Source organism: Mesoplodon densirostris, chromosome 7 (assembly GCF_025265405.1).
Source record: "Mesoplodon densirostris isolate mMesDen1 chromosome 7, mMesDen1 primary haplotype, whole genome shotgun sequence".
NCBI lineage: Eukaryota > Metazoa > Chordata > Mammalia > Artiodactyla > Ziphiidae > Mesoplodon > Mesoplodon densirostris.
Genome location: NC_082667.1, coordinates 67,584,540 through 67,606,597, shown reverse-complemented (window position 1 = coordinate 67,606,597; position 22,058 = coordinate 67,584,540). Strand labels below are relative to the sequence as shown.

Below are 22,058 nucleotides of genomic sequence, written 5' to 3'. Positions count from 1 at the left end.
TCTTTCTCCAGGGAGAACACACGCCCTGCAGAGAGGCTAAATCAAAGTCGTGCTCGGTGCCTGCCTTGGTGGAGCTGTTCCCCTCCCCGATAGCATTGCTAGGATTTGGAGGGTGAGAGAAAGGGAAGAGAACTAATATTCATTGAGCATCTACTATGTGCCAGGTACTGTGGACCATTTCATAGAAGTGATTTTCCTTAACTCTAACCAAACCCACCTAAAACAGCGGGTACCAGCCCTGCTTTAAAGATGAGGAAGCACAGAGTGACTTGCCAAGGTTGTACAGCTAGTAAGTGGCAGAGTTAGGATCTGGAAATAGGTCTGTTTTACTCCAAAGCCTAGCCTTCTTCTACCGTACACTACTTTACAAAAGGGGCAGATGGGAAGGTCACTAATAGTAACTGAAGGTCTGGTCCAGGCCATGATATGTGGACACACGTATCGCTGTTAATCTTCCTAACAACATAATTGGTTTGGGTTTGTCATTCCCATTTTTCAGACGAGGAAACTGCAGCCCAGTGATGTTAAATGACTTACCCAGCAAGGAGTGTTGAGAAGGAAGTGGTCCTGGGGGCTCACCGTAGGGGTAGTGTGTCCCTTTTATAGCCCGTGGCCGGGGTCTCGGCTTGGAGAGCTGGAGCAGACCTGGTGATGGGGGCGGATTCCTTGGCACCGGCACCTCGGCAGGCAGCGCTGGGGCCATCATGATGATGGGTGGCTCCAGGGTGTCTGGGGCAGAAAACCTAGGTGTGCCCAGACCACTCTCCCTAGACCACGGCCCACGGCCTCCCCCTTAGAGCTGTAGCTTCCTGTGTCCCCTGCCGTCACACGAGGATGAAGCAAAATAAGATGAGGCCACTTGTGAGCAGAACGAGGTCAGAGCATGTGTTTTTCCACGATGGAAACATTAAGGCTTTTTTCAAGCTCATTAGCACAAATGGTTCAACTTGGAAGGTTTAACAATTCCACAAGCCCCCTTTTCAGCCCTCACTGTGGTGAACTTTGTGGGGATTGTTGGGGGGAGGGAAAGCATAATTGCTGACAGCAGGAAAGAGGCCAGGACCAAGGGCTTTAGAAGCCCATCTGAGGCCCAGGGGGATGCCAGGCTGTTTTCCCATCCAATGGCCTGGCAGTTGCCTGGGGAAGTGACTTTTTCTGCACGGGGGGGACAACTTTGTTTCTGTTTTCTGTTACTTTACATTTTCTTCATCTTTTTTTTTTTTTTAAAGAACTTGAAGGAGGCCTTTGAGATGTATCTTTTAAAGGGGGTGCTAGATGGGAGGCACTAAAGGAGTAGCCCTTAACCTTGGACATGCATTAGAATCACCTTCTTAACCTGGATAGAACTCATGGAAAAGAAGCGCACTTTGATTTTCACCAACTTTTAAATTAAAGTGGCACTTCCTTCAATCTTGAAAGAAGGCAACCAACCACAGTATCATTAGCAGTTCCCTTGTTACCGGTAGCAGTCAGGCATATTTTTGTTCTCTCTCACCACTGTTGCAGATGACTTGAAACAGCATTTATACTCATCACTACTTAGAAATTAAGGTTATTGTCAGACCAGCCAGTAGGTCTTACTGCTCAGTGTGTTAATAAAGAAGCCCATAAAACACTGTATCTCAAAATATTTTGATAACTGTATTTCAGTGCAATCATTTTCCTTTGTAGTCTTGTGTGTTTTCCTTTATTTACCTAATGCATTATCCTGAGAAGGGATCTGTAGGCTTTGTTAAGCTGTCAATGGAGTCCATGGCGTGAAAAATGTTAAGACCCCCTGTTTTTAAAAAGGCCAGGGGCCAGTGCCCACACTGGGGCCTCTTAGTCGTTCAGAGTTAGACGTGGCCTCCCTGGCAGAGGGAAGGTTGTTGAAGGGGATCTGTCCGTTGCATTCCCTGGGGTGGGATCGCCCCCACTGTGGATGGGACGTGACCTCCAGACCCCAGTAATGCCAGCCTCTGTTCAGGTATTTGAAGCCTAAGGGCTCCGCAGACCTGTTCGCAGGAAACTGAAGTTTGAAAAAATTCTGATCACCAGCTTTGCGAGGCTCTTGAAAATGCAGGGTCAGGGTCCATCTCAGAGTTGGAATGTGCAGGTGGTCCCAGATCTGCCATTTGACACCAGGTGGGCCAGGTGGGAAGCCTGCAGACCCCTGCAGCTTAGGGCTCCGGTGGAGGCGAGTCTTCCTCTGGGGAGACCCGAGGCCCTGGCTGGAGCTTGGCAGCCTGAGCCACCTCCTGACGTGTCTCCGGACTTCTGCCTCCCTCTGAGGCCCTTTTCACCAGTGGATCAGCTTGAGGACACAGACAGGACGTCCCATTGGAGAGTTTTGATGTTTGGAGAGGGATCCTACACCCACCCCCATGGTCTGTTCTTCCTTGGAGAAGACTTGACCCGCTGTCCTGCAGACTCAGCCCCGAGCCGCTGGGATGGACAAAGAAGAGAAGGAAGACGAGCTAGTCTTCACCACCCCCCGTCCTCTCCAGCACGCGCACCTCGGGACCGAGCCTCAGAATGCTTTATGCTGAGCAACTGGATCTTACGTAGGCACCCTCTCCAAGGGCTGAGAGTGTTTTGGGACATGACACATTTGTGACTTTCTTCCCAAGGCAAAGGAAAAACAATCTGAAGGGGTTGGGTTAGGCTGGGTCAGCTCACTAACTCATGTGAAAAGAGTAAAAAGAAACCAAGTGAGTAAATATGGAGAAACTCCATCTATCCCCAGTGATGGAGGGAGGGTCTTTTTTTTTTTTAGGTACGCAGGCCTCTCACTGTTGTGGCCTCTCCCGTTGCGGAGCACAGGCTCCAGACGCGCAGGCCCAGCGGCCATGGCTCACGGGCCCAGCCGCTCCGCGGCATGTGGGATCTTCCTGGACCGGGGCACGAACCCGTGTCCCCTGCATCGGCAGGCGGACTCTCAACCACTGCGCCACCAGGGAAGCCCTGGGAGGGTCTTAAATAGAATCAAAATGTAACTGAGCAGTAGAAACACTCTCAGAAGCTACTAGCTTACGTACTGGAAAGCCTAAGCAGTCACTCATACCCTGCCCCTGAAACATGCTCTGTTCCTACTTCATCTCCTGCATTATCCTTTCCTGTGAATGAAGGAAGGAATCACACGATCGTGTGAACCATACCAGGCTTAGCTGGGTGCAGGTAAATGTGAATGTGATTTAAGTTTCATCCTGGTCATTGCTTTGTTTGAAAGCGAGGTGATTTCACTAGGGCCTGTATGAGGAGTTGTGTGAGGGTGGGGACACAGATCTCTGGTCCCCACAGGCCCTGAATGGGTCCCGCCCACTGCAGCCCCCTGCGAGCATCCTCCTCGCCTGTGACTGGCACTGGCCGTGGCCTCCCCTAGTCACAGACGCATGAAGGCCCAGAACACCTCTGCCACGGCAACGGCTCGCTGCCCTCTATGGCTGAATGTTATTTGTCTGGGGCAGGTGCCAGCACCGCGGGGACCTCTGATTCTGGTTGCAAGGGTCTCCAAAAGTGGCCAAGGCCCCAGCAGTACTGGAGGCGAGAGGATACAGAATGTGCATGAAGACGTGAGCCACACAGCAATTTCAGCCCTGAACCAGGAAAGGAGGAAGAGGAAGGTGATGGAGATTTGCCCAAAGTGGCTGAGGGGACAGCAGAGGCAGCGCTGTGGACCGGTGCCAAGAAGCTGGTGGAAACGAGAACCGAGACGCTCCTTCCCATAGACACTCCTGTCCTGACGCCCGGGAGCTGGCTCCTGGGAGACCTTCCATGACACCCAGATCCCTCCCCCTGGGAGAGCCCGTCCTCTGCTCCAGGGAGGGCTGCTCACACTTCCCCAAAGGCATCTCCTCCTGTGTCTCCTTCGAGGCCCCCGACACAGTGGAGTCCAGGGGCGCTCCTGTCTCCTGGGACACAGCACAGCCCCGGAGGACCCACCGTCACGTCCCAGATGTTGCTTCCGGTGGCCATTCATTGCTCAGAATGTTTATGTTAAAAGAGAGAAGGTATAAGGCCCTTGCCGTGGACTTCTCTGCCAGTACCACGGGGTCCAGGCTGGGATGGGGGGGGTGGCCTCTACCTCAGAGACCAACCAGGGCCACAGGGAGCACTGTCAGCAGCTACTTTGGAGACTCACCATCAACAAGGACTGATATATTATGAAAAATCATTTGGATTCATAGGAATTCTAGCTCTGCTGGACTCTTGAACAGTGAGGGGAGATGTCCAGCCAAGGAAAATGACATCAAACCTGTCTGGCTTGGAGAGCAGCCAAGAAGACCAAGGAGGCCACAGCCTGGCCGAGGCCAGAGAGGGTCAGAGTGGAGACGAAAGAGTTCACAAAATCAGCCACCAAGCAGGTGACCAAGCAGAGGGATATGGAGTTTGACCTCCTCTCTCTAAACAACTGCCTGAGACTGCTGAGGACACATGCCATGCTTCCTGTCTGCCTACCAGCAGGGGAGTGAGCCCTGTATAGACACCGGCATTACCCACTGAGCCGTGAGATCATCACCGGGGTGCCAGGCGGGAAGATTGGCAAGGCAAAGGGCAAGTTTGGGATGTACTGTGCTTGGGTGATCTGTTACCCCAGTCTCCCTGGTGTAAAACAATCATTTGTTACACTCGTGGATTAGCGGCTAGGAATTTGGACAAGGTTCAGTGAGATGGTTCATATCTGCTCCAGAGTCTGAGAGCTCTGACTTGAAGCCAGGGTGACTCAGTGGCTAAGGCTGGAATCTTCTAGAAGCTCTTCATACTCATGCTTCTGGCTGTCACCTGGGACATTAGCTGGTGCTGCGGCCTCTCCACAGCCTGGGCTTCCTCCCAGCATGGAGCCTTGGTTCAGAGGGCAAGCATCTGAAGAGGGAAAGAGCCAAGCAGACGCTGTGTTGCCTCTCATGCCCTAGCCTTGAAAGTCATGCAGCATCACTGTATCAGATTCATTAAAAGTGAGCCTAGGGACTTTCGTGGTGGCACAGTTGTTGAGAATCCGCCTGCCAATGCAGGGGACATGGATTCGATCCCTGGTCTGGGAAGATCCCACGTGCTGTGGAGCAACTAAGCCCGTGCGCCACAAGTACTGAGCCTGTGCTCTAGAGCCTGCGAGCCACAACTACTGAAGCCCGTGCACCTAGATCCCATGCTCCACAGCAAGAGAAGCCACCGCAATGAGAAGCCTGCGCACTGCAACGAAGAGTAGCCCCCGCTCGCTGCAACTAGAGAAAGCCTGTGCACAGCAGCAAAGACCCAACGCGGCCAAAAATAAAATTAATTAATTAATTTTTAAAAAAAGGTGAGCCTAGGTGCTCTCCTAGGTTTGGGGTAGTTGAGGGACTGCCCTTTCAGTCCCTGCAACTACCTATTTCAAAAAACAATCTAAAGATGCTATAAGTGCTCTGGTGAGACGAGGCCAGTGACTCAAGTGAAGGTCTCGGAGGGCTTTGGGAATTGAGGCACGTCCCGCCTTGGGTTGCCTAGAGACACAAATGACCAACCAGCCACCGGTCACCTTGGCTGCTGCTGGACGGGGTCACTCCTCAGAGAGAAAAACCAATTACAGACACTTGAAGCCTCCACAGTTTGAATCTTGGCTTTCCCAGTGTCAGTCTTGGCAAGTCTTACAAATGCCTGTTGGTCTTTGTATTCCAAACGTATTCCTCTCTTCCCCCGGCTTTCACTGGGGTGGATACTGAGGGCCAGGGGCACCCAGGAGACAGGCCCTCGCTGCCCAGTGGGGAGGGTCAGGGATGTGTCTGAGGAGGACACATTGTGTTGCTCCTTAAAGATGAATTGGCAGAGTGGGGAAGTGAGGGCATTCTAGAAGCAGTGACCAAAATTGGGTCTTGGGGAGGTCAGGAAATTGAACTGGAAAGCAGGTTGGGAACTGACCATGAAGGGCCCTGTGTGTCGTGCAGAGATTGGACTCGGGTCATTGTAGGCAGAGAAGGTGGGAAGACACTGAGTTACAAGATGGGGTGTCCTCAGGGTGAAGGTCTCAGCGGGACTCACAACCTGGGTGAATTTGCTAGGACCCTTGAGCCCTGCAGATCCAGACACGGGACATCCTTGGCCCTCTTGTGAACTGCACTCAGACCTCACTGACGTGTAGGTTATTAGTTTGCATGGGTGAGGAACATCTCTTTCCAGTGGCAGGAAGGTTGGCGCCCCATCCAGGACACCCCCCATCTGGTGTCAGGGTCTTGAGGAGCCAGGTTGGTTGTCTGAGGGTTGCTGGGGGAGTGAGAATTCCAGCCAAGGGGGCAGTTCACGGTTCCATGTGCTGCCTGGTGCAGGCAGAGAGCTCCCCGTGCGGGAACCTCAGGCCCCCGTCTCTCAGGTCACAGGGGGACATACCTGTTTTTTATTCACTTCTCCCCTTGTCACACTTTGTTATTATGCCACCATCACAGATGCAGTCTGGATGTTCCCTGGGCCTGGAGGGCCGCCTGTCTCCTCCAATTTGGCAATGATTGAATTAGTCCAACCTCAGCTTCCTCCAGGGCCCCTCTGCTGGAGCAGTTTTCAGAACAATTATGGTTAGGCTTCTGATGACTTGGGCAGCAGGCATCTTCTGCACCAACCGTGGCCCGTGTGTATTTGGTGAAGGTCAGACCTTCAAAGTCTGCCTTTGGAATGGGAGGTAGGGGCCGTGCAGACTCAGAGCCTCAGAAACGTGGATGGGGAGAGGGTGGAGGGCTCACTCCACTGCTTCTAACCCAGGCGGTGACAACACTCAATTGGTTAGACACAGATTGGACACGTGAATAAACTTTTTTTGGAATTAAATATGGGTATAAATTCCCCAGAGGCAACATGGCTCAGGCTAAAAGAATGTGCTGGGAAGTTCTGTGAGTGTGGGGCTGGCTGTCTCTGTGGCCTGTCTGTGGGGCAGGCTGTAGTCTGGAACACCCCTCTCCATCCTTGAGGACCTGTGGGTGTGACGGCCTCCTCAGAGGGCCCGAGGTCTGGGCTGGGGGCCAGGAAGAGAGGAGAACTCCAGGCCCGTGTCCTGAGTGACGTGGGCCCCGAAGGCTCGGGGGTATGGTTCTCCACGCTTTGTGTGCTGAGCCCAGCTGGGGCCACATTTTCCTCTTTCACGGGCTGTGTGACTGGGGAAGGGATATTGGTGGGAGCAGCCCCGGAGCCCCAGGCCTTTGCGGATGTTGGGACTTCAGGATAACGATAGCTGGCGTCAGCTCCTGGCTCTGGCCTGGGTTTTTCCATCGGGCGATCCCTGCAGCGTGGGTCAGGCCATAACCCTGGGTGAGGTTTGAGCTCAGGCTGAGAGTTTCCAGGGCAGCGTCTAGGAGAGGCCGGGGGCACCCTGCTGTGTTCGCGACAAATGTGCACTGAGTGTCACAGCTCCTGCGATTGGCCTGGTCTTAAGGTCACAAAAGGAGTCTGAGGAACAGGGGAAGCTGACCTGGAGATCCCGTAGAAGGAAGGGGAGGCTGCCTGCCGCTGCTCGCAGCCAGCACCGCTCCCAGCCCTCGGGGCGCCTGCACCAGGGCCCAGCCTTGGAGACCCTGCCCTGCCTTGCAGGCAGAGCTGGCAGCTCCCAGGCTCCCCCAGAGGCCTCCTGCCCCACACTTCTCCCTCCTGCCCCCTGGCCTGGGCCCCCCAGGCTGCCTGCTCCCTGGGGTCTGCCCTTTTCTCCCTAGAGCACTGGGTCGAGGTCCGATGGAACTCTTGGGCTGAGTGCCCTGCCTTACCACTTCTTACCCGTGACCTTGGCAAGTGACCTCACTGCCTTGGTCTGTAAAGTTGGGCTTCTCTTGCTCACTTTGGAAGAGGAGATGAGATGAGGGATGCCAAATGCCTAGCACCCAGGGTGATTGAACCGTGTGTCTCCTGGCCGCTTGCATGCCCTCTTGTAACTGGGCATCCCTGGGCTCCCCTTGTACTTCTGTGCACCTGTCCTCCTCCCTCCTGTCTCCCCACAGCAGAGGGCTCCAGGGTGAAGCAGGAGGTTGTCTTGTGGTGATGGATGGAGAGCCCTGGCTGCACCTGACATTCTGGGTCTTTTCAGTAGGATAGGTAATTCACTCTAGAATGAGATCTGCTGGCCTGAACTTAAGCTCAGAAGCTTACTCAAGGCTTCCCACGGTCACCTTTTGAGCTCCTGCAGTGAGTTAAGAGCTCAGACAGAGGTGCGCCCTGGGGGTTGAGTCCTGGGGGCCCGGCACTGTCCCAAGAGCATGCACATTTTATCTCTTTTCATCTGTCCAACAGCCTCTTGAGGTTTCTCATTTTACAGACAAATCGAGGCACAGAGAGGCTCAGTAATTTGCCCAAGGTCACCCAGCTTGTAAGTGAACCCGTATTCAATTCCAGGCTTGGGCCCCAAATCTTGCAGCTCACCCTCATGCCAACCCCAGGTACACTGGTGCCACGTGGCCTTGAGGGGCTGGAGGACATGGAGTAACCAGAGTGCGTTGAGTGCAGTGACAGGGCCCGGAGAGGGCGGTTTGAGGGCGTGTGCTCCCAGAGTGCCCGGGACTTCCCCAGTGTTGGCACTGCAGGGCCCACATCCCAGGAAGCCCCCCAGTTCTGGGCAGATCAGGACGGTTGGTGCCCACAGTCTGCTCAGGAGGGCCGGGGCTCAGAGAACAGCCCCACGTCTGGGAGGGACATTGGTTTATCTCAGACTGTACCATCCCCGCATCCCAGGAGCATTCAGGGCCCGGCTCCACCACTGCACACCTGGCCAGGAGAAGACCATCCATCCAAACTCTGTAACCAGAGCATGCGCCTGGGGCCCAAAACTTGCTGGTTGAAAGTTTCTGGGCTCAGTGCAGAAACCTTGTTCCGGTCCCTGAGGTAAAAATCCTTCAGAATGCGCCGTGTCCCCCCCACCCCCACCGCCACCGACCCCATCCCCTCTGTCATACCTCCGGCCCCCACCCCGAGGGAGATTTGAAGCTCAGGAACAGAGGCTGGATGTGTGTGGAAGGTCTGAAACAGAGGAGATTTGGCCACAGGCTTGTTGGGAGTGGCGGGTGTCAGATTCCTAGGGCTGCCAAGATAAAGCACCGCAAGCTAGGTGACAAGGTGACCCAACAGAAATGTGTTGTCTCGCAGCTCTGGAGGCTGGAGGTCTGAAGTCGAGCTTTTGGCCGAGGTGGGTCCTCTGAGGGCTGTGAGGGAACAGCTTGTAGATCTTCTCTCTGTTCTTCACAACGTCTTCCTTCCAGCAGTGTCTGTCTCTGTGTCCAAATGTCCCCTTTTCATAAAGACACCAGGTGTATCGGTCTAGGGCCCACCCTAATCACCTCATCTTAAGTAATTATATCTGTAATGACCCTATTTCTAAATACGGTCACATTCTGAGGTATGCCGACTGAAAAAAAAAAAAAAAAAAGCACAACCTTCAAGTTGAGAGTTATGTTTTATTCGGTGGATATTCTGAGGACTTCAGGCCCGGAAGAGAGGACTCTCAGATCACGCTGAGGGACTGTTCTGAAGAGGCAAGCGGGGGGAGCCAGGATATATAAGAGTTTTTGTAACAAAGGCCAGGTAGTCAGGACATCAAAAGATTACTATTAATTAAAGAAAACCAGATATCTCAAGTTAAGGAAGTTAGCACTTTTCTATGTATGGGAAGGTGCAAGAGGCTGGGCTCACTGAAATCATTCCTTTGATGTGTGCTTCAGCTGTCTGGGGCCAGTACCCTGCTTTTCTCCATTCTGAATTCCCCCCAGGGGTGCACAGTTGGGGGTGACTGCAATGGCTGATGGCTTGGCAGTGGGAAGCCCCTTTGGTTTGTCTCCAATCCTGAGTTCCCTCAGGGCTCATGGTTCGGGGCAGCTGTAATGTGATGGCTTGGTGGCTGCAACATCCTTTGTTTACGGATATGGCAGGCAACATTTTTCATTCACAGGTACTAGGAACTAGGGCTTCAACATATGAATTTGGGGGGAGCATAATTCAACCTGTACCTGGGTATTCAGAGGCAACAGGGTGTGGTGGAAGGTCAGTGAGCCTCGGCTTGGGGGTCTGATGGATTTGGGTTTACATCTTAGTGTTTCCAACTCCATCAAAGACCTTGGGCTCTGAGCCTCAGTTTACTTATCTGCAAAGTGGAGATTGGTCTTTGGTTCACCTATGTATTTTTAACTGAATGGCAACTCTGCGCCAGGCACATGCTGGGGGATGTGAAGTGACCTTACGGGGCTGTGAGGATAGAGAGAGCCATGGAAGCCCAAGCAGGTGCTGGCACGCAGCAGGTGCTCTCTGAACCTTCCCTGCTGCAGGGGGTGTAGCTCCAAGGGCCAGCGAGTTTCAGCTGGTGGAGGTCCCCTGGGCCTTCATTTCATGTGCCTTGGCTGGTTCCCCTGAAGATGGGCTTGAGAGGAGCCTGTGGAAAGCCCCAGCCCTGGCAGGGCCCCCCCTGGTGGCCTCCTCCTTTAGGCCTCTCGATATAAGAATGTCTGGATTCCCGGGGACCATGGACAACGTGTCCCGGCCAGTGTGAGAAGCAAAGTGTGGCAGCAGGAGGGCCACAGAGGAGCTGAGCTCCCCCGCCGCTCGCCACACAGAAGCCGAGGAAAGCCTCGCGGGGTTCCTGTGCTGTTTTCTCCCCCTTCCTTTGCCTCCCCTGATAAACTCTGAAATGGAAAATCAAAGACGCAGAATGGCTCCTTTGCCATTTTCCAGTATTTCATTGTAGTGTTGAAGTGCCAGGGCCATTTCCCAGCCTAGCATCCTGCCAAATCTCCAGCGTGTTCTCTGCCGGTCCCGCCTCCCCGCCGGCCTCTGAGCAGAGTGCTGTGCGAGCGCCTTCTAAACATAGCTCCATCCTCAGAACAACAAAGCCCCCGTCCTCTGAATGGCTTCGGCCCTGACGGCAGGCCTCTAGGCTGTTTGTCAGCCTTCCCCACCAGGATGGGAGGGAGGGGCCGGGACAGACAGCGAGTGGCCAGGACCAGGGGAGCCTCCGAAGAAGCTGGTTCTAAGTGACCCAGCTTTGAGGCCCAGATGCCCACGGGCCGTGGCCTTGGCCCTGAGTCTCCGGGGATGTGTGGGGCCTGGGGCCTTGTCCCAGGTGGGCTCTGCTAAGCTGGGACTGAGGCATAGGAGACTGGTTGGCGCTGAAGGGAGAGAGGTGATCCTCCCAGGAGGGGAGATGGAAGGATCCTGTCTTTCGGGTCAGACCCACTGGCTTGGACTCGCAACGCCACATCTGGGCTGGGTGACTCTGGACAGATCCTTCACCTTAAATCTCAGTTTCCACATCTGGGAAGTGTGGGTACTAAGGCCCGCGTTGGGGGGATTCAGGAGAACTGGTGCTGAGTGGCGACAGCAGTGACCCGGCCGTGCCTGGGCCTGGTGCCAGAACACCGTGGGCAGCTGGTGTAGGCTCAGCTTGTCCTCTCACCCCAGCACCTCATCCCACCTGCTCCGCGGTGCTCACATGACCCCTTCATTTTATTCTTTTCTTTCTTTCTTTTTAAAACATTTTTTGGCATTCTCACAGCCCGGTGAGATAGGTCACAGCTATGAAGTGGCAAAACCAGAATTCAGTTTCTGCTCTTTTGGCCTCTAGGGGTTCTGTACACTTTGAAGTTCCAAGGTTTCCAGTATGATCACAATTCTCAAGGAGCATCTCTAGCATTTCTAGCTGCTAGGAATGCACATCCACAATTAGCGAGCTGGCAGACCCTTAACAAAGAAGCACTGGGCTTTCTTGGGGGTCAGTCATGCTGAACTAACCTGCCAGAGCCCCTGGCAGGTAGCAGAAACATGTCTGCAAAGGAAACCATTGCTTTAGTGTATCTGGATTTTTCAAAAGTGTTTGGCAAGGTTCCATGCCCAAAATTTTTCCATACCTAGAAAAAAATTAATTGCTTCACTGTGACTTTGTAGGGAATGCTTTGTTCTGCGTAGGAATCAGTTTAAGGAAAGGAAGATATTCCTGAGGATGAACCTGTTCTTTGCTTGATGGCGAATTGTGAACAGCAGGGGCTCTTAGCTCATATCTTTTTTTTTTTTTTAAATTTAATTTATTTGGCTGCCCCGGGTCTTAGTTGCGGCATCTGGGATCTTCATTGCGGCATCTGGGATCTTTAGTTGCGGCATGCGGGATCTTTAGTTGTGGCATGCGAACTCTTAGCTGTGGCGTGTGGGATCTAGTTCCCTGACCAGGGATCGAACCTGGGCCCCCTGCACTGGGAGCGCCAGGGAAGTCCGCCCCTGCCCCCACAGCTCATATCTTTTAAATTAAAGATCTGGAAGGGGAAGTATGTAGTAAAAATTCCAAGTGTGCAGGATTCTTGGGGAATGAGAAGCCAAGTTAATGGAATGTGCATATTTTCTTGCTTTGGTTTCCAGATCAATGCTAACGGTCAGCATTTTGTTAGCCTGTTTGCTCCAGTAACATACAAGTGGTTTCATCCACTCAGCAGTATCCATCAGGTGCCCCCGCATGCCAGGCGCTGTGCCGGGTCCAGGTGCGTGTCACACGTATTGTTATTCTGCTCTACAGGAGTGAGATTACATGCTTCTTTCACTTGCTTGTTTTACTTACTGATGGATTGTAAACATCGCAGTGCAAAGAACTACCTCATTCTTTTTAATGTCTGCCTGGTGCCATTTTCCCACGAAATGATTGTACAATAATTTAATCAGTCCCCTCTTATTGGGCATTTCCATTATTTCTGGATTACAAATATTATACTGATGTATAGCCTTAAACATCCCTGCACTTGGATATTTGTACATATGGATGAGTGTTTCTGAGGATAGCCACCTGGAAGGGGAATTACTGGGTCAAAGGATCTATGCATTTACACTTTTGATAGATGCTAATGAATTGCCTGCAAAGAAAATCTACTTCAATTTTAATGATCCCCAAATTGCCATCTGGCAATGCTCAGTTTCTCAAATCCCTACCAACATGGGATATTATGCAATGTATTAGTTTCCTATTGCTGCTGTAACAGCTTACCGTATATTTAGTGGTTTAAAAACAGGAATTTATTATCTTACAGTTCCATAAATCAGAAGTCCAACAGGAGTCTCACTGGCCTGAAATCAAAGTATTGGCAGGGCTGTGCTCCTTCTGGAGGGTCTAGGAGAAATACTGATCCTTGGCCCATGGCCCTTCCATAGTCAAAGCCAGATAGGTCTGGATAACTGGGGATGAGGGTCTTTGCATGTGGCATTGCTCTGACACTGACCCTGCTGCTCCTTGCCATGTGCAAAGCCCCTTACCATTACACTGGGTGCACCTGGATAATCCAGGCTTCTTTCCTTATGTCAGGTCAGCTGATTAACACCCTTAATTCCACCTGTGACTTTAATGTCCCCTTGCCATGTAACATGACATGTCCACAGCTTCCAGCCATGAGGGTGTGGACATTGGGGTGGGGGGGCAGTATTCTGCCTACTGTAGATAGTATCAAACTTCTTGTTTCTGTTCTAAGTGAAAACATGGTATCCTGCTCTTTTAAGTTGCATTTTCTTGATTATTGGTGAAATCGAACATCTTTTTTATTATTTATTTATTTATGGTTGTGTTGGGTCTTCGTTTCTGTGCGTGGGCTTTCTCTAGTTGCGGCGAGCGGAGGCCACTCTTCATCGTGGTGCGCGGGCCTCTCACCGTCGCGGCCTCTCTTGTTGCGGAGCACAAGCTCTAGACACGCAGGCTCAGTAGTTGTGGCTCACGGGCCCAGTTGCTCCGCAGCACGTGGGATCCTCCCAGACCAAGGCTTGAACCCGTATCCCATGCATTGGCAGGCAGACTCTCAACCACTGCGCCACGAGGGAAGCCCCTCGAATATCTTTTCTGCGTGAAGAGACACAGCAGTTTCACTGGCTGTAAGTTGTCTTCTCTCTTTTCTGCTGGGTTGCCTTTTTTTTTTAATTGAATGATAAATTCTTTGAGGGCAAAGGCCTGCTCCTATTCACGTTTGCATCCCAGTGCTTCACAATGTGGCCGGGTTCAGGGAAGGGCCTCGACATCTGTGGGCCCCCTACCCCTCCCTCCCTCCTCCCCCCACCACCCCATGCTCTTGCTATTCTGTTTTGGAAGAAATGTCAGGACGCTTCTGGCTTAACTGGCTGAGTCGAGTCTGTGTCGAGGAAGGCGCGGTGGCTGAGTGCTTTACTTACAAACCTGTCGGCTTCTCAGGCTATTATGGACTCTGGGGTCACACAGACTGAGTGCCCTGCCCCCAGCTCAGCCCCTGATTTGGGCGGCCCTTCCGCCCCTCTGAGACTCGGTTTTCTCACCAGTATAAACAGCTGACCTTTTAGGGTTGCTGGGTTGGGAACAGGGACAAGATCGATTCCTTTTGGGAGGGCAGACCCTACTTGCTGAGCTGCTGCACTGCCGTGGTGATGGAAACTTCGGGCAGAGCCGTGGGAGGGGGCTCGTGGGCCGAGATGAGTGGGACGCTGGGGAGACACAGAGAAGAGCAATTTTAGGTCATCTTGCAGGGTGGTGGGCAGTGTGCTCTCCTTTTGTTACTGAATCAAACTTGGGTCCACTTGCCTGCACACAGTAAAGCCAATCTACTGATGCTGGGTTGTGGTGAGGAAAGTGCAGCGTTTGTTGCAAGGCCAAGCAAGGAGTAAAGCTCAGAAGATCCCAACTCCCCGATGGCTTTCAGGGAAGGGTTTTTAAAGACAGGTTGAGGGAGAGAGTTGCACATGTGCGTGATGAGCTTGCGGACATTCTTCTGATGGGTGGGAAGGTAACTGGGAGTCAGCATCATCAGTCTTCTGGTTCCAGTTGCCTGGGGTCTGTGGGCTTGTGATCAGCATACAGTTGACTTCTTCCACCTGCTGGGGGTTTCAGTAACTGCAAAACAGCTCAAGGACATGTTTAATGGCTAAACTATCACTGTTTTGTCTTGCTTGACTGTTTTCCTTTGGTTCTGCATTTTCTCACTTCTCTGATTAAATTTTTTCTTCAGAACTCAGGGAAGGCCTAGGAGGTTAAAGTTTTTCTACAAACAAGAGGCAGGCAGAGGACATGGGTGGGGGTGAGGGTCTGTCCCAGGAAGGCCCCATTGGGTCCTGCTTGGTTACCCTTGGACACTTTTTGAGAAGTTACAGTAGAAATTTAAATTACTTTTCACTTATTCTGGGTGTCAGCCCTGGTCCCTTCTGGAGCCCCTGGTGAGCACAGAGCCTGGCACATGGGGGTGACTTGTACCACGTCTCCAGGTTGGCCTCTTCCCCGTCATCCCTCAGAGGGGCTGTGGGAAGATGGTGTCCAGTGGGACTGATTGTCTTCCTGGCTGGCTGAGCCTTGCTCGGTGAACAGAGCATGACCACACGCTCTGAGGTATGCCAGGCTGGGGGTCAGTGCCAGGCAGGAGTTGCAACAGTCCTATGCAGAGGCCAAGCCTGCAGCTGCCCTGAACCAAATACCCATCTTCTCAGGCCTGCAGTGTTGGCCTGGGGACACCTGTCACTTCCCAGGGACAAAGCTTCATTCCCTAGGCTGCCTGGCCAGAGCCTCCCTGCTGACCCCCAGGCCTACACACATGCTCTGGCCCTGGGGGTCCCTAGAAGGCCCCGTTCACAGTCTCCTGTCCATACTCATTAGCACTGGTGCCTCAGCTCACAGAGCAAAGGTAGGGACCAGCCCAGGCCACTTAGGCCAGGGCTTGCCCATCCAGGCCTTTCTGGGTCCGGCTCCACACTTGCTTTCAGCATGGAGCATGCCCAGGTCAGAGCGGGGAGGCAGGTCCCTCCCTCCCCCAGGCCCTTTCATAAGGTTTGCTGGGGCCCCAGAACACCTGCCTCAGGAGAGTTTCTCATCCGTGGGTCCCTGACGGCTGCATCTGGAGCTCTAGGCCCCCTCAGCCAAGGGCTGGTTGTGGAGAGGGTCCCCCTACCCTGAATAGCTGTTCTATCTTGGGGGGCCCCCCTTGGCCTCTCTGAGCCTCAGTTTCCAGGTTGATAGCATGGGGAAAGTAATCCTGCTGCTTGCTGGGGAAGCCACAAGGTAGACCGGGGACACTGAGCCCGCCGGGGCTGGCGCCATGACGGGTTGTCAGTGGTGGATCTTATGCCTCTCGCCTCTGCTGCCCTCCTCTCGCTCTGAAGCTGCCCGTTCCCAGGCCTGAGCCTGACAGCAGGCCCGGAGCTAAAGCAGCCCTGCTCCTGCCAGTGATGGGTGACCATGGCCGGGCCGCAGTGGCCTCTCTGGTGGCCTCCCTCTTCTGGGCCTCGGGCCTTGGGGTGGACAGATCCCTTCTCTCCCTTTCTCCTCCATTTGTCCAGCTGAGCAGGGCTGGCAGCCATGAGAAGGCACCTGGGCTGGAGGGCTGAGTGTCAGCTGCACCCTCCTTGGGTTTCAAAGCTGGCAGCTGCCTTTGCCAGGCAGCTCTGGACCCCAGACCAGGACCCCCAGGAGGCCCCCCGACAGCCCCTCAGCTGCACAGCCTCTGCAGCACTTTTCCTTCACTGTTAGCAGGGCCCTGCTGGGCCTGGACCCCAGCCCTTCCTGTGCAGCCACCTGGGCCTGGAACTCATTAGCTCTTCTTATTAAATCCATCTGCTCCTCGTTGAAGAATAGCTCTGAGTCTCTTTGCTCCCATCCCGGGTGTGTGAGGGGGAGGGCTGCACGCAGACTCGATTGTGTGCACTGGGTGTGGCGTCCTGCAGGGCAGAAGCCTGGGCATGGGGGGTGGGTGAGGGCCCCGCTAGCCTGGAGGGAGTGGATGCTGAGGTGAGAGAGCCAGGCGGGCCACCGGGGTGTAAGAGGAGTCTGGAGGCCATTCCTGTGGGCTAAGACTGTGGGATAAAGTAGGGCTTGGCCCTTCCAGGGCACCGCGGGTCAGCTGATCTGCCTTTCACTGATGAAGCTGCTCCCTCCTCCCCTCTCTTCCCCTCCCCTCCCCTCCCCTCCCTCTCAGGAGTGCATCATTGATGAGGACTGTGGGCCTGGCAGGTACTGCCAGTTTTCCAGCTTCGAGTACTCCTGCCAGCCGTGCCGGGACCAGCAGACAGTGAGTGTGCCCAGAGGCCCCCAGAGCTGCAGCGCCAGGGCCATGGGGGCCCAGAAAAGGGGACCCGGGGGAGAAGGCCAGTGGCCCTCGGTTCTCAGCTGGGCTTCCTGGAAGCCTTCTATGGGGCCCCACCGTGTCCACACTTGGCACAGCCAGTCCATAGTGCCCAGTGGGGCTGACTCCTGGCCCCAGTGCCTGCCTCACAGATACGAGAGATGGGGAGGGAGGACAGAAGAGGCCCCACCCTGCCCCTTCCCTGGGGAAGGCCATCCCAGTACACGCAGCCGGCAACACCACGGCAGCCCTTGGGCAGGGAAGGGGCAACCCACCCCCCAGATCTTTCTCCCAGTCTGCTCAGAGAGGGCAGGAGGAGGCCCAGGAAGAAGCCAGAGCATGTTCCAGATGGAGGTTCCACAGAGAAGCGGGAAGCCGGGGAAGAGTGACACTCCCTCTGCCCAACAGACGTTTTGGACAAAGCCATATATGGGCTTTTCTGGTCCTTTTCGTTATTAAGGCAATAACACAGCACGATAACAAATTTGGAAAATAGAGGGCTTCTTGCTGCCCCGCCTGGCCCCACCTGTGGTTAGGCAGCTCCTGGCCTGCTCGGTACCACCACTCCACATGTGAGACCCCAGGTCCAAGGCACCCAGTGCCCTCCCGTCCATGTGGTTGCCCAGGCTTGGGCCTTAATTTAATCAGCTGATCAGATTCACGCTGCTGCCTGCGTCTGTGGGCCATAAGCCATCTTCCTTCCTGACCGTTAATTAGGGACCTAATGAAAAGGAGGCAAGGCCAAGTCTGGGGGGAACCGAAAAGATGCAACCATCCTTTATAAAATCTCAAGCTGCGTAGGACTCCCCCAGGTGTCATGTTTCCTGCCCAGCTCCCATCTCCACCCCCTTGACTTCCCTAAGACACCCCCAGACCAAGGAGCTCGGTTTCCTCCTGTCTATAGTAGGAGGATGTGGGTTAGCCAACCTGCACTGTCTCCAGGCTTCTGGATTGGGGGCAGGGACAGGCTGGGCTCCCTCAGGTCCGTGAGCCGCCTGTGTTTTCCCTCCCTACTGCAGCTCTGCACCCGAGACAGCGAGTGTTGTGGAGACCAGCTGTGCGTCTGGGGTCACTGCACCAAAATGGCCACCAAAGGCGGCAACGGGACCATCTGTGACAACCAGAGGGACTGCCAGCCGGGGCTGTGCTGTGCCTTCCAGAGAGGTGGGTGGGCTCCCCTCTGGGGGCAGGACAAGCCCTGTCCCAAGCTCCAGCACACTGGGCCTCCTGGGGCCCCGTCCATGCCAACCACACCTTTTCAGGGACCTCCTCCTAGGCAGGGTCCCCGATGCTCATTGGTATGTCCCAGCACCACAACTTCTGCCCGGGGCTGAAGACCAGATCTCTGTCTCACTCTTTTTCTTTTTCCCTCTGTGATGCCTAGAAATTAAATTCCTTCAGGATGCATGAGCCCAAGGAGGGAGGAATACCCCCAGATGGGTGGGATGAGGGCACCCCCTCCCCATCCCACTCCACCCATTCCCCAGGCCTCAGGGTGGCACCTGGCCGTGGTCTGCTTTCCTGCGAGTGGCCCCTTCTTCTCCTGTCTCCCATTCTCACTGCCCCTCCCAGGTGAGGTCTGCTCAGGTGCTCTCCCCATCCACGGGTGTTTCTGAAACCGTCCCTTAACCCCTCCCTCAAGCCCTAGTCCACCTGGTACCTGCTGCCCCAGCAATTTTCCTCAAGGACATGGCTCCCTGGGTATCATTCCTCTGGGAGCTGCGGTTGCTCCTGTCCTGTCACTTCAATTCCACTCCTCAGTTGGCCTTCCAAGACCTCGGCCGGGTCCAGCTTGCCTGTCCTCCTTTTCTCTCTACTCCTTGGCCCATCTGGGAATCTCGCTGTCCCAACCTTTCTCACCAGCCCAACCCCAGGCCTTTGTTGTTTCTGTGCTCCAGCCTTTTTTTTTCTATTTATATATATATATATATATATATATATATATATATATATATATATATATATATATATATATAACATAGTTACTTTCATTTTTTAATTATATAAATAATACATTTTCAATGTAGGAAAACTGGAAGATACAGATAAGCAAAGGTCTTATATCCTTCCAGATTTTTTTTTCTTTGAACACATATTTTGTAATAATAATTCCTGCCCCTCCAAAAAAACTTCAGTGCCTTCTTCCACTCTTAATTTCTCCATACCTCTGGCCTCAAAACCCAGCACAAGACCACCCCTTCCAGGCAGTCCTCCCTAACTGCTCCGGCCCTCCCAGCTTGTTCCCTCCTGAGCCCATGCCATCATTCTGGTTTCCTACCATTCCACCTCTTCAATCCTAACCTCCACTTTGGGGTTCAGGGTGGAAGCTGGGGGGCTGCACCCCATTTCTCTGCTCCTTCCTTTGGTGCCTGCCTGCCTGGTACAGGGGTAACCCTCAGCTGGTTCCAGGTCTGTTGTTTCCTGTGTGCACACCCCTGCCCGTGGAGGGTGAGCTCTGCCATGACCCTGCCAGCCGGCTTTTGGATCTCATCACCTGGGAGCTGGAGCCTGATGGAGCTTTGGACCGATGCCCATGTGCCAGTGGCCTCCTCTGCCAGCCTCATAGGTGAGGTCTCACTTGCCCTTTCTGTCGGGGGCTGAGAGCAAATGAGCTGCCACCCAGTGGGGACCCAGGAGCAGGAGCAGGGTCGGGGGAAGATGTGGATTTAATTTAAGGTAGGTTTAGTTGGAGGTGTCCTTGGGTCTTCCAGATGGAGGGTCCAATAGCGGATCTATAGGACTAGGGCTCAGGAGGTGTGGCCAGGGGTACAGATTTGGGCTCATCTGTGTGAGGGTTGAAGCCTCCTCAGTAGATGACCTTAAAAAAGATTGCGTGTGGAGGGAGCCCAGGCCCATCACAATGAAAGAGCAGAGGAGACTGAGAAGGTGCAGTCAGAGAGGTAGGAGGGCAGCCAGGAGAGTGGCCAGCAGAGTAGAGGCCGTGGAGAGACGTGAAGCACCAGGCCTGCTCAGAGGCTAAGTTCTCCGTGTGCATCTCACTTAGCAGCCGCTGCTCCGCCTTCTCTCCCAGCAGGATCCAGGGTGGCTGGGGTGACAGAACCCTGGCCCCGGCCCACAAGGCCCAGGGCTCCCTGCAGGTGCAGCAGGGGCTGCTGCTGCCTGGGGGCCCGGGTGGGCAGGGGGCTGTAAACTCTCAGACCCCCGAGTCCTCAGGGCTGCCAGAGAGGGTCCGTGACAGGAGGACAGACCTGTGGCTCGACGAGGGGGAGCTCACCTTGGAGCACATTCTCCAAAGGTGACCCTCCCTCAGCATCTGCTTTAAGGCAGGATGTTAGAGGAGGTGCCGTGAAAGTGAGCTGGGCTTGTGCAGAGGGCGGGGCCTCAGTTTGGGGGCCTGGGCCCCGCCCCCGCCCCTCCCTCCACAGCCACAGCCTGGTGTACGTGTGCAAGCCCACCTTCGTCGGGGGCCGCGATGAGGACGGAGCGAACCTGGTGCCCAGAGACGTCCCCAATGAGTATGAAGACGGCGGCTTCATCGAGGAGGTGCGCCGGGAGCTGGAGAACCTGGAGAGGAGCCTGTCGGTGGAAATGGCTCTCAGGGAGCTCGGGGCCGCCTCGGAGCTGCTGGAGGGAGAGGAGATTTAGACCCAGGCCTGTTCTGTGGGTAGACATGCAACAGAAGTAGTTAATTTATTTCCCCAGCTATGTCCCTAGGTGTGGGCTCACCAGGCTTTTTTTCCGTGGCCTCTTCCCAGTACATTTTCCCCTCTGGCTTAAAACAAATCAGGGGCTGCACCCTTGCCCAGCACCCACCCCCTCCCCCATGCATCACAATTCTGGTGTCGGGGAAGACCAGGGTGTGGGAGGCTGAAGGTAGAATAGGGCTGCTCAACTGGTCCAAAGTATCGGCTGCTTCGCCTCTGCTGGTTGGCAGACGGCTCGTTTCGTTTTGTATGACGTTGCCTCGAGAATAGTTGGAGGGGAGGGGGTGGAAAAGAACGCAGAATTTCCCCACGATGGGTTTTGGGGAAATGTTGACTCTCAAACATGTGGAGGAGAATGCCCTGCTTTGCAAACGTAAACCTGCGAAAATGCAACAAGCGCATCTTTCATGCCGTTCTCACCTTGGGCACAGGCAAGCGCTGCCCTCAGCTGCCGCAGGAAACGCTCTCACTCCGCGTTGCCTGCACCCCTCCTCTCAGCACTGGTACTCAGCTCCTACCCCTGTGCCAGGGCAGCAGGGTCATGTCCTCCCACCACAGCCTGCCGAAGAGGGCGTGGGTCTCCCCGTCTGTCAGGATCTCGGAGGCCCAGAGATGTCAAGTGGCTTGCCAAGTCACACAGCTAGTGAAGACCAGAGCAGGATGTCGCCCAGGTGTGATCCCAAGCCTGGTGCTCCCCCCACCCGCCTCGGTGCCACCAAAAGTACCCGCTACGAGGATGAAGAATGAGATTTTTCTTTCCTTTTTTTGAGGCACATCTGGAACTAAGGTCAAACTAGTTCACACATCCCTGTAAGATTAAAGTTCTGCTGTTTGTTAGAAAAACAGCGTTCTCCCCAGTGTTCTCCTCAGTGTGGGTGGCCATCATCACTCCAGTGGAGACAGAGGTATTGACACTGTCCCCTGTGGCAGTCAGTTATATCAGTAACTTTGAAGGTACACATGACCGGAGCATAATATGTAAGTTGACGTGCCAGAAACAGTACTTAGGTAATCTTAGGGCCGGGATTATAAATGAAATTTGCAAAATCACTTACCAGCAACGGAAGACCATATTGACTGCATGGAGAAAATCGAGCCAAGCAAGACTTTGTGAAATATGGTTGTAATATCCAAGCTAAGAGCACTGAATTGTATGCTGTTCCGTAAATGATATTTTCAAGTGTCATGGACTGTTTCCATCATGTATTCAGAGTTATTAAATGTTAAAGTCACACAATTGTATAAGCATGCTTTCTTCAAGTTTTAAATTATGTATAAACACATGTTGCATTTAGAAATCAAGCATAAATCACTTAAACTACTCTTTTGTAGCTCTTGGACTTCTTTTTCCTTTTGACTTCTTTGAATAAATATAAAGCCCTTTCAGCCA

At 53.9% G+C, this 22,058-nt stretch overlaps 1 protein-coding gene across 1 annotated transcript in view; it reads left to right on the top strand.

Annotated features, from left to right (window-relative positions):
- The window catches only part of DKK3 (dickkopf WNT signaling pathway inhibitor 3), a 48,757-nt gene extending 26,852 nt beyond the window's left edge, over window positions 1-21,905 (top strand). Inside the window, exons 5-8 of the mRNA XM_060104880.1 lie at window positions 16,857-16,949; window positions 18,023-18,167; window positions 19,413-19,569; window positions 20,390-21,905. Coding sequence (XP_059960863.1) covers window positions 16,857-16,949; window positions 18,023-18,167; window positions 19,413-19,569; window positions 20,390-20,609 — 615 coding nt within the window. The 3' untranslated portion in view covers window positions 20,610-21,905. The remainder of the gene's footprint in view (window positions 1-16,856; window positions 16,950-18,022; window positions 18,168-19,412; window positions 19,570-20,389) is intronic.
- Window positions 21,906-22,058: the final 153 nt, after the last annotated feature.